The 12,781-nt window shown below is 42.4% G+C and overlaps 1 protein-coding gene across 1 annotated transcript; it reads right to left on the reverse strand.

The window, feature by feature from the left end:
* Positions 1-2,718: 2,718 nt before the first annotated feature.
* LOC110535992 (neurofilament light polypeptide) lies at positions 2,719-5,570 on the reverse strand. The gene is made up of 4 exons (XM_021621429.3): positions 4,418-5,570; positions 4,008-4,132; positions 3,516-3,817; positions 2,719-3,401 (listed from the first exon to the last, which is right to left on the reverse strand). The coding sequence occupies exons 1-4, from the start codon at positions 5,483-5,485 to the stop codon at positions 3,211-3,213; spliced, it is 1,686 nt and encodes a 561-aa protein (XP_021477104.1). The 5' UTR covers positions 5,486-5,570; the 3' UTR covers positions 2,719-3,210.
* Positions 5,571-12,781: the final 7,211 nt, after the last annotated feature.

The raw sequence follows: 12,781 nt of genomic DNA on the forward strand, positions 1-12,781 counted from the left end.
GATGTCCACATCAACAACAAACTAGAATGGTCCAAACACACCAAGACAGTTGTGAAGAGGGCATGACAAAGCCTATTCCCCCTCAGGAAACTAAAAAGATTTGGCATGGGACCTGAGATCCTCAAAAGGTTCTACAACTGCAACATTGAGAGCATCCTGACCGGTTGCATCACTGCCTGGTATGGCAATTGCTCGGCCTCCGACCATAAGGCACTTCAGAGGGTGGTGTGTACGGCCCAGTACATCACTGGGGATAAGCTGCCTGCCATCCAGGACCTCTACACCAGGCGGTGTCAGAAGAAGGCCCTAAACATTGTCAAAGATCCCAGCCACCCCAGTCATAGACTGTTCTCTCTACTAACACATGGCAAGCGGTACCGGAGTGCCAAGTCTAGAACCAAAAGGCTTCTCAACTGTTTTTACCCCCAAGCCATAAGACTCCTGAACAGGTAACCAAATGGTTACCCGGACTATTTGCATTATGTGCCCCCCCCAACCCCTCTTTTATGCTGCTGCTACTCTCTGTTTATTATAGTCACTTTAACTACACATTCATGTACATACTACCTCAATTGGTCTGACCAACCAGTGCTCCCGCACATTCGCTAACCAGGCTATCTGCATTGTGTCCCGCAACCCACCAACCCCTCTTTACGCTACAGCTACTCTTTGTTCATCATGTATGCATAGTCACTGACTAACCTGTGTCTGTATATAGCCCTGCTACTGTTATTTTCAAGTGTCTTTTTAATGTTGTTTTATTTCTTTACTTTCTTTACTTTCTTTACTTTCTTTACACACACACACACACACACACACACACACACACACACACACACACACACACACACACACACACACACACACACACACACACCTTTTTTTTGCACTATTGGTTAGAGCCTGTAAGTAAGCATTTCACTGTTGTATTCGGCGCACGTGACCAATAAACTTTGATTTGATCTGTTTGGTGTATTCCTTACTCATCAACAAGGTGGCGGTGAGTAGAGCCTCTGCATCAGAAGACGATCATAAACAACTCTTGTCCTCCAACCATCTATTCAAAGATAAGATCATGAGTTCACCAGGGATCCCTTATATGATCCCTTCTCCCATGGATGTTTCTGCATTTCTCCAGTGAACCAAGGAGGCTAAAATACTTATGAGTAGTACAGTATATACACAGTACAACACTTTGATATTTACATTGTTTTCCCAACAGCAAATCAGGTGATGATTTGAGTTGTTATGTTTGCTTTGGGACATTACCCTTGTGGCTATATGACATACACATTAAGTCCAACTTGTTAACTTCCCTTTTTTGTTGTCTTTTTTTATACAGAGAATATGTGCTGGTATCAGTTTGATATGCATGCTGTCTCCTCATTCACTCTTTTGTTTCAGGAAGAAAGGGAAGGTTGGAGGGAGGAGCTGCAGAGGATAGGGTGAGCTGAGGACAAAGAAACTACAGAGGGGAAAAGAGAGAGGTGGCAGCTGCAGATTTTGGGGAGATGGCTTTCTAATACTGTATGTAACAGGGCCAAAGGTCAAACATAGAGGACTGCATGTTTTTTTTCTTCCCTCAGTTCTGCTGTTAAATTAACTTCTGAGAGCTCTGTAGCATTGTAGTCCAATTGTTGGTGTAAATAGCATAGTGTGGGTTATGCCATATATTACAAAGGAATAAAAGTCTCTGTGACTGTTTTGGAGAATAAAATGAATAAAACTGTGAAGAGAGAGTGATGATTTTAGACAAACCGTATGTCATCTCAGAATAACAGTGACACTAAAGAGAGGGAACTTTAGCCAAACAGTCAGAAGATTTATAGCCACTGCAGAAATTAAGACCCTCTCTGTGTCCCTGTCAAGTAAAACTGATATCCTTGAAAGAACAAGTGTTCTCCTTCTTGGGGATACACAGCCACAAAATTCAACTTGATATGAATAGCAACAAGTCACATATAGCCCATGGTATGTATGCAATCATTTAGCATTCATACAGTGTTCCTGTATGTGTATGAATGGCTGTACATTTCCGCCACCAGTGTGGTGCAAAAAGAGTGTCTGGAATAAAACAGGACCTTCCTCTGTCAAGATTTAATGCAGTAGGATTTTCCTCTCTTGTTTCTCTAATGGAATTGCTTTTTGCTGGCATCCTCCATCAGTAGACATTTGGCCAGATTCTTTGGTGCAGCACCAACTTAGCTGAGTCATAAAACTTCTGAATTATGGCCAGTGATGTGAAGGAGAGTGAGCCAGCAGGAAAAACACAGGACCTTATGAGGAGACACACACACACACACACACACACAAAGGCTCCTGCTCTCTACTTACTATCCGTCAATTAAAAAAAAAAAATACCGAAATGTCTTTAATTCTATCTTTGCCAGGTGTTCTTTATTGTTTTACAATCTACCAAGGTGGGAAACTACCATCAATTTGCAAAGTTTGTTCATTGTCTGTCAAAGGGCCATCTAAGAGGGCGTCTCTCAGATGACACATACAGGTCGTAGGTACATTGTGGAGAAATTACATAATCTATCAACCAACCTATAATTGAAACAGTTGTTCTAAAACACGTCCCTTTTATTCTAAAAGAACATCCTGATTCGCCAATGCTATTATCTATACACTCCATACACTTATTGCTGACTCATCTGGCCAGTCATGAAAATGAGTAGTAACTTCATAAGTGTAGTGAATTGAGTCGTGCAATAATTCATGTTTCATGTCTTTATTTGTGTTCAGTACTGTACATCATGGATCCCACAAAGAAGATTTGGTCTAAGGCATTTCAAATCAAGTATTGAACACAATGGTGTTCTCATAGGCATATTGTGGTGACAGAAAAGAACATAGGTTCTTCAAACAAATATTTCACAGGCTAATACAATATAGTATTTGCGCACAAAACTCCACACATGCTCTCTCTTGTTTCTCGCACCCAATAATTAAGCAATCATATTGAATTTATTTTGATGTATTTCATATACAGGTATTTGCTTTTTATTGTTCTGAAGAGCACCTTGCAGGCACACACATGCATACACTCTCATGCTCTGCTTCACTCAGTGTACAGCCATACTGTTTATTTGAACTCAAACAAAGGCCTCTGCTGTATATACAGTGGTTTCCTGATTGATTGTACTGAACTGATCTATTTATAGAGCACCTCGATAGGGAACAATCAATGTGTCATTCATTCTTGATTTAAATATTTTGGTCTTTTGGCTTCTCTTTTTCTTCTGCCACTTCTACTTCCTGTTTGCTTTCTTCCTCATCATCCCCTTCTTCTGTTTCAGTGGCTCCATCCTCCACTCCATCTCCTCCTTCTTGGCTTTCATCTTCTCCATTTTCTTTAGGCTCCCCTGCTTCCTCTTTCTCCATATCTCCATTATCACCTGTAGAGACAATGTGATTTGTTGTTAACCGCTGTAGGCAATGAACTTGACAATTCAAAACCTTTAAAAAAAAGAAGTGAAATCACATTCTTTCAAACTCTAGACAACACTGACCTGCTTTTTGCTCTTCTTCTTCTTCCTCTGCTTCCTCGACTCCCTTCTCCTCTTCTTCCCCCTCTTCTTCCTGAGGACTTGACTCAGCAGGCTGTGCTTGACTGGCAGCTATAATCTCATCTGCAGAGGAGAATGATGAGCTGTACATGCGTAGGTAGGGGGCAGCAGAGCTCAGGCTGGACTGCATGAAGAACATGGGGCGGTTGTATGATGGGGCAACACTCAGGCTTTGGGAGTAGACACTGGACATTTCCCCTGGTCCTCCAGCACTGAAGCGATTCTCCTCCCCTTCAAGCAGCTTCCTGGAAACAGAATAGATACATAGATAACAAGAGATGGCCCTAGTTGGCACTCAGTTAAATTTGTTGTACTGTAAAACACATATAATCCAATCTATGATCATATAGTAATGGTACAATTATAAACTTCTGGAGGAAGTTCCTCTCTGCGAAGTAGACACAACATGCAGGTCTAATGTTATGAGTTACAGACCTGTAAGCTGCTATCTCGATGTCCAGAGCCATCTTAACGTTCAAGAGGTCTTGATAGTCCTTCAGGTACCTGGCCATTTCATTCTTAGTTGTCCTCAACTCGTCCTCCAGCTGGCCAATTGATTCCTATTTTGGAGATATCATTAATATGATTAATTAGGTGTTGATTGTGGAATATATCTGATGCATGTAAAGGTTTTTCCAAACATCATGACCAAACAACGTATTCTATAGGCCAAAACTTACTTTGTTGATGTAAAGGATGCATTACGCAACATTTCTGTAGAATATTCATTGTGCGCATTTGTCTGAAGGATTAGGCTCAGCAGAGTCTGCTACACTACTTATGCTGATGCAGATATTTAGACAGGTTACATTTTTCATTCATGCTGCTCTGGCACTGACACTGACCTGTAGGGCTGCGATCTCAGCACTCTGTTTCTCCTCCACCTCTTGTAGCTGATTCTCCAGGGACTGGTTCATCCCACGGCATGCTTCAATCTCCAGGTTCCGTGTTTTGATCAGGCGCCGGTACTCCCCGGCCTCGTCTTTGGCACTGCGAACGTTGTCTGTGTTGCGGGTGGTGCCTTCTGTCATCACACTCACCTTGCTGCGGAACCATTCCTCGGCTGACTGGAGGTTGCGGTGTGCCAGTTTCTCATACTGGACACGGATGTCTCGGAGGGCTGCGGACAGGTCTGGCTTGGCCACTTCCATCTCCACTGACACCTGGGCATTGTACTGCACCTGGGCCTGCAGCTCCGCTATCTCCCCCTCATGGAGACGTTTCAGAAAGGCCAACTCATCCAGTAGTGTCTCTGTCCTCTTCTCCAGCTCAACACCGCCCAAAGCAGCCTCATCCGCCCTCTTCCTTGCATCCATCAGACGGCCTTCTACCTCTTCTCTGCTGACTACCTCCTCTTCATAACGGCCCTGTAGACTCTGCAGCACCTCCTCCATCTGGTCCCTGTGGTTCTGAGCAGCCTGTTTCTCATCGCGGGCCTCCTCCACAGCAGCACGGAGCTGGCGTATCTCGTGCTCATACAGGGACCTGAGGTGGGAGGGCTCGCCATGCTTCTGCCTGAGGATCAGCAGTTCAGCATCCAGCAGCCTGTTCTGCTGTTCCAGCTCGTGGACGCGCTCGATAAAACTGGCAAAGCGGTCGTTCAGCTCCTGCAGCTGGGCTTTCTCCTGCGTCCGCACGGCCTTGAACTCAGTGCTGACCTGCACCGCCTGGCTTATGTCCAGTTCAGCAGTGGCAGCAGAGCCAGAGGCAGATAGCAGCATGGAGGAGCTACGGCTGTATGTTGGGTAATGCAGCCGGGATGACCCATGGGATGAGAGGGGGGCAGAGAGGCTGGAATACACCGACCTGGATGTCATTCCTCCTGCACTGCCTCCATACCCTCCACTGCGCAGCGTCACCCTCCTCTTGTGGGAAGAGGAAGGAAAGTAAGGGTCGTAACCAATGGAACTCATGACTCGTGAAACAGGCAGCTCTATGTTTGATGGAGTTGCTGGGTCGACTGCACAGTGGGATCTGCATCACTGTGGCTTTTATAGGGCTGTAATGACTGTGACGCAAACCTTTTTTTAAAGCACTGACAGCAGGGAATGATGACAGCGCCAGCCAGCCAAGTCTGAGCTGTTAAGAAAGGGATTGAGAGATAGGGTGAGAGGAAAAGAGACATATGTAAGGGGCGGGGATAACCAGTGGAGTGAGAGGGAAGGCAATGAGGTCAGTCTGTAACGACCAAACGTACATTTTGCTGTGAAGCATGTCTGTCTTTCTGAAACAGGATGAGTAGGAAATGTTACTTTTAGCCCTAAAAACAAACTATAGCAGTGCATCAGGTGACTGCAGTGCAGAGGCTTGAAACTACAGCGCTGGCAATTGAGGGAGCAAGTACTTTTGCCAACAATGACTCAGCACTGCACCATTTTGCCACTCCCATATAGCTGGGTAAGAGTCCAGAGCATTGCAGAAAAACTCATTCTTGTATCAATGTATATTTTGCTCAACATTTGTATCAGTATTAAAAACCTTTGTCATAAAATGTAGTCCTTAGTGCAGGCTTTATAATGACAGCACTACTGGACTCGCAGGTGCACGTTTCTGGGTTCAAACCTATTTGGGCTATTTGGGCTCGCCTGAATTTGCTACACTGGTGTCACAGAGGAAAATCCCACTTGTCTGGCTATTCAGACTCTAGTCTAGATATAACACCTCTCACAGACTCCAAAACAATCTCTACATGATGGTCACAGGTTGGGGAAGTCTTTTGAACAAAATGTAAAGTTGTGAAAGCAATAGTATTCGTGTGCAAATGGTTTAATCATCTAAAAACATGAATTTTGGCTACTCAGACTAGACTAGATATACTGTATCATACCAGCTTTCACAGACTTCTTACTAATATCTATTTAAAGTTAATGTATTGAGGAAGCTTTATGAAGACAATTTAAAGTTGTGAATGTAATTATATTTTTGTGAAAATGTGTTATTCATAAAAACAACATGGATTTTCCTGTATCTGGGTACTCAGAATAGGCACAAGATATACCATGCCACCTCTCAAACACGCCAAACAATCTCTACACACAGTGGTCACAGCTTGGGGAAGCTTTATGAAGGAAGGCTAGAGTTGTAAATGCAATGATATTTTATTTTTTATAAATCATTTTGACAGTAACACCCTGAAAACTCTTTCATGAAGCTGATTAATTTCCATATGTACTAGGAAGTTAGGTGTTTGTTTCTTGACTGAAAAAGTACCTCAGGCCTTGAAAAATAAAATAAAATACTGATTGAAAGTAAGGGGATATCGGTGAACAAATGCCGTGGTCAAGGCTACGACGGCGCCAGTGCAATGAGTTGAGCTTACTCAGGTATTTAAAAGCACATATTAGATCAAGAGCCTAAAAAACTATTTATGCTTGATCCGGAAATGTGGTCCAGAGGCTCCATAGGAGGGTGTGGCCCAATTACAGAGCCTCCAGAAGCTTGTGTTGGCCAAATCAAGCTCGGTACCACATCGCCGTGCCCCTCCCAAATTCTGTTACAAATGCTCTGTATAGCTACGCATTGACATAATTGGTTGACTGTAGTTGGGGACAGTATGTACTGTATAAGCACAAACTCACTTATTTCACAACAGCTCTGCAACACGCAATTCGTATGAATGCTCTTACTTCTGCAGAGGCCACATCGCAGTAAATGCTGTACGGCCAATACAGATGCCAGATTGACCATGAATCGGCTTTAATGCTTCTATAGTTCTTTATGAGTTTTAGTGTAGAAAATGATCTTCCCGCAGAAGCGACAGTTACAGGGATGATAAAAACGACTTGATTGCCATAGCAACATAAGGGAAACTGGGCAGAAGGGAGTGGTGCTTCAAATACAGCAGTTCTGTTGCCTTCCTCAACACATTACGGAAAGAAATTAACTGTATAGGAAGCTCTGGGGAAAGGTCGTCTGGATACTGGACAGCCAATAAATTGGCAGATGCAAAGAGGTTATCACGATTAGCTGTCACGACTTCCTCCGAAGTCGGTCCCCCTCCTTGTTCGGGCAACGTTCGGCAGTCGACGTAACCTGTCTTCTAGCTATCGCCAATCCACCTTTCATTTTCCATTTGTTTTGTCTTGTCTTCCCACACACCTGGTTTCAATTCCATCAATTACATGTTCTGTATTTAACCCTCTGTTCCCCACATGTCCTTGTCCGGTATTGTTTATTGTAAGTGCTTGTGCACGTTATGTCTGGGGTTTTTGTCCCATTGTATATATTGTTTTTGTTCATGGTGATTTTTATCATTAAACTGCGCCATTGTAACACAGTCTTTGCTCTCCTGCGCCTGACTTCTCTACCGCCAGTACTCACGCCTTACATAAGCGGACAACAGTTATTTAGGGCTTGAACAAAAAAAGCGGTTTGCGATTTTGTTCATCTTGGTGAACCCCGTTTGACTTGTGTTGATGCAAATCAACCACAAACAGCCCTTATCTCTGGTATATATTGGCATGCATCATTCAAGACTAACAAGCTGACCAACAGTGGCGTGTATTCTTGGGTGCCAAGGGAAGCCAGGCCTCCCCAAATATTTGACCAATAAAAAAATACAAAACATGAATTTTACGCCAATTAGCAAGTGGCTGAATCTCACCTGAGAAATCATCTGAGCGAGGGAAACAGCGCACCTCTGTCCTAGTATGTGTAGCCCGTGTATCTGATGCTGTCTGAACCAAAAGAGCATAACATCTTGAGGCCGTAGCATTTAATTGATTGATGCCAGCAAGTTTTTGGCCACCCTTGATAAAAAAAATTTAAAAAAACAATTAACCAATCAGCATTGAGCTGGGCTCAGCTCAATGTAATTAAATACATGTTTTGCTCCATGAAGTAACCCAACAATGTGTACGCCGCCATCTTGTCTTTTTCAAATCTTAATATTTTATTGATTGAGACAGGAGGGTGTCCACCCCAAAATGCTGCATGTCATGAGTGCAACTCAGAAATCAAGCGTCACGTTGAATGACATTCACCGTTCTCAATCTATGAGAAGATTTGAAATAGACAAGATGGCGGCTTACACATTGTTTGACTACTTCATGGAGCAAAAATGTGATTTTAATTTAATAACAGAAAATGTTCTAAATTCAAACGAACCACCTGCAACTAGCCATGAAAGATTAGAAGACATACTTTGTATAGTGAAGTAAAGATTGGTAGAAAATTATCTGTGCTACACTTCACACTACCTAAATTATAATCAGTGGTGGGAAAAGTACCCAATTGTCATACTTGAGTAAAGTAAAGATACCTTAATAGAAAATTACTCAAGTAAAAGTGATAGTCACACGGTAAAATACTACTTGAGTAAATATAGCTTACTTAAGTATCAAAATTAAAAGTATAAATCATTTCACATTCCTTATATTGAGCAAACCAGACGGCAAGGTTTTCTTGCAATTTTAAGTTATGGATAGCCAGGGGCACAGTCCAACACTCAGCCATCATTTACAAATGAAGCATTTGTGTTTAGTGAGTCCACCAGATCAGAGGCAGTAGGGATGACCAGGGATGCTCTCTTGATATGTGTGTGAATTGGACCATTTTCCTAACCTGCTAAGCATTCGAACTGTAACAAGTGCTTTGGGTGTCAGGGAAAATGTATGGAGTAAAAAGTACAATATAAATAGTAGTGTATAGTACAGATGACCAAAAAAACTTTACACCAATGGTAATAATGCCAGGATTGTAAACTGTCATGGACACATACTACAGTAGCTAAGATGGGGAGAAGTCTGTCCATAATAAAGTGTTGCTCTGCCTTTTTCACACACTATCAACAAGGCAGGTCCTACAGGCCCTAGTTTTGTCACATCTGGACTATTGTTCAGTCATGTGGCCAGGTGCCACAAAGAGGGACATCAAAAAAAATGCAATTGGCTCAGAACAGGGCAGCACGGCCTGCCCTTAAATGTACACGGAGAGCTAACATTAATACTATGCATGTAAATCTCTCATGGCTTAAAGTGGAGGAGATATTGACTTCATCACTACTTGTTTTTGAAAGAAGTGTTGACAAGCTGAATGTACCAAGGTGTCTGTTTAAACTACTAGCACACAGCTCAGACACCCATTCATACCCCACAAGACATGCCACCAAAGGTCTCTTCACAATCCCCAGGTCAAGAACAGACTAAGGGAGGCGCACAGTACTACATAGAGCCATGGCTACATGGAACTATATTCCACATCAGGTAACTGATGCAAGCAGTAGAAGTATATATATATAATTATATTTTAAACAGATAAAAATACACCTTATGGAACAACGGGGACTGTGAAGAGACACACACACCTGCACAGACTACGCACGATAAGACACGCACGTACACATAGATGTTGAAGAGAAATTGTACAATTAGGTTTTGACTTTGTGGCTGTGTTAACTAGCTGGTAACGATGGGGCAGAGATACCCGTCTCTGTTTTGGGTAAACTCGTTTTGCAAGCCAACGTGCAGCGGGGTCTGAACGAAATGACGGAAAGAGAGCAGAGAGCGTGCACCCATTGGTGTGCAATCAACGGTATATCATATATTATGTTTGGGTGCTTTTTTTGTATTTTTACGGTCATCCTATTCGGAATTCCAAGTTGGAAACGCACACTTCCTTTTTAGAGCCCCTACTTTCTGACCTGAAGATCACTGACATAATGATATGACCAAAGGTTTTCCTGAATTCCCATTTGTCTGGAAATGCCGTGTTCAAAACAACTGGGAACTCGGAATTTCCTGACTTCAGTGCGTTCAAGACAACTGTGAACTCTGAAGAAAATGAGGTCCGACTGGGAAAAATCGTTTTGAATGGTCACCCAACTTGGAATTCCAACTCGGGAACTTGGGCCTGTTTCTAGAGCTCAGACTTTCCGACCTGAAGATCACTGACGTCATGATTTGCCCTTGTTTTTTTCAGAGTTCCCAGACGTCTTGAAAGCACACATTTTTTTGGGGTCAAATCATGACATCAGTGATCTTCAAGTCGGAGCTCTAGAAAGATACCAGAGTTTCCGACTTGGAATTCCAAGTTGGATGATCTGTTTCTTTTTCTTCAGTTCCCAGTTGTCTTGAATGCACTGAAGTCAGAAGTCTGAGATTTGAATGCGGCAATTCGTTCAGGGTATCGCTAGCTACTATGATTCATAGGGTTATCATAATGACTGTATAAATGAATGGACAAAGCCATTGATCACGTGACACCATTCATTCCTACGGTATATGAATAATAATGCTGCGTTCATGTCGTGTCGGAAACTCTGAAATGTTTGACTTAACCAAGTTGGAAGAGTTGGATCCCGAGTTTCCCACTTGGGAGGTACCAGAATCAGCCAATAGGAAGCTCTACGCAAATAACTTACATTAATTTGAACTCGCACACAGTGCGAGTTAGTTGTTGTGGAAATTTGTTGTGGAAATTGACCCACGGGGTGGTTTACTTTCTGCATGTAGGCTATGTCATATGACTAACTTAAAAATAATCAGTACAAGGACATACAGCACCAGTCTATAGTTTGGACACACCACACCTCAGGGTTTTTCTTTATTTTTTACTATTTTCTACATTGTAGAATAATAGTGAAGACATCAAAACTATGAAATAACACATTGAATCATGTAGTAGCCAAAAAAAGTGTTAATCAAATTAAAATATATTTTATATGAGATTCTTCAAAGTAGCTAGCCTTTGCCTTGATGACAGCTTTGCACACCCTTGGCATTCTCTCAACCAGCTTCATGCATTTCAATTAACACTTGGGCCTTGTTAAAAGTTAATTTGTGGAATTTCTTTCCTTAATGCGTTTGAGCCAATCAGTTGTGTTGTGACAAAGTGTGTGTGTGTGTGTGGGGGGGGGGGGGGGGGGGGGGGGGTATACAGATGATAGCCCTATTTGGTAAAATATCCTATTTTGACATGAACAGCTCAAATAAGCAAAGAGAAAAGGCAGTCTATCATTGCTTTACATTTCAAGAACTTTTAAAGTTTCTTCAAGTGCAGTCAGAAAAAACATCAAAAGCTATGATGAAACTGGCTCTCATGGAGGACCGCCACAGGAAAGGAAGACCCAGAGTTACCTCTGCTGCAGAGGATAAGTTAATTAGAGTTAACAGCCTCAGAAATTGCAGCCCAAATAAATGCTTCACAGAGTTCAAGTAACATACACATCTCAATGTCAACTGTTCAGAGGAGACTCTGTGAATTAGGCCTTCATGGTCGAATTGCTGCAAAGAAACCACTACTAAAGGACACAAGTAGGAAGAAGAGACTTGTTAAGCAACATTTTTGTGGTAAACAAAATATGTTTGTTCAAGTGTGACTTGAAGGTATATGTTTTCTCATAGGCTGTGATGCTGGATTCCACAGATGTGAACATATGGTACAAGATTGGCCAGATGGCTGTGCATTCCATTGGCACGGCATGAGGAGGGTCTGCAATGTAACCCCGACCACTGGCCCTGTCTGGACAACTTCATTACTGTTGTCTGCATACTCAGTGACTACAGAGTCGTTCCTCTGTATATCTGTCCTCTGTCACTATGTAAAGGATTGACATGTTTTATTTATTTAACGACACAAGTCAGTTAAGAACATATTATTATTTACAATGACGGCCTAACCTGGACGACGCTGGGCCAATTGTGAACCGCCCTGTGGGACTCCCAATCACGTGGAATCGAACCATGGTCTGTAGTGAAACCTCTAGCACTGAGATACAGTGCCTTAGACCGCTGCTCTACAGACTATCAGTAATATTTCAACTAACTCTCTATTAGAGGTCGACCAATTAATCTTGTACCATGACGATTAATTAGGGACGATTTCAAGTTTTCATAACAATCGTCATCGGCTTTTTTGGACGATTACATTGCAATCCACGAGGAGACTGCGTGGCAGGCGAGTGCGGCGTCAAAAGGACCTTGTGGCTGCAAGGAGCCAAGGTAAATTGCTAGCTAGCATTAAACCTATCTTTATATAAAACTATCAATCTTCACATAATCACTAGTTAACTACACAGTGCCTGTTAATTTATCATCGACTCACAGCCTACTTCAACTTCGCTAAAAGGGTGATGATTTAACAAAAGCGCATTCGTGAAAAAAGCACAATCGTTGCACAAATGTCCCGAACCATAAACATCAATGCCTTTCTTAAAATCAATACACAAAGTATATATCTTTAAACCTGCACATTTAGTTAAAATAAGTTAA

This window comes from Oncorhynchus mykiss, chromosome 11, assembly GCF_057628025.1.
Source record: "Oncorhynchus mykiss isolate SJ-2025 chromosome 11, ASM5762802v1, whole genome shotgun sequence".
NCBI lineage: Eukaryota > Metazoa > Chordata > Actinopteri > Salmoniformes > Salmonidae > Oncorhynchus > Oncorhynchus mykiss.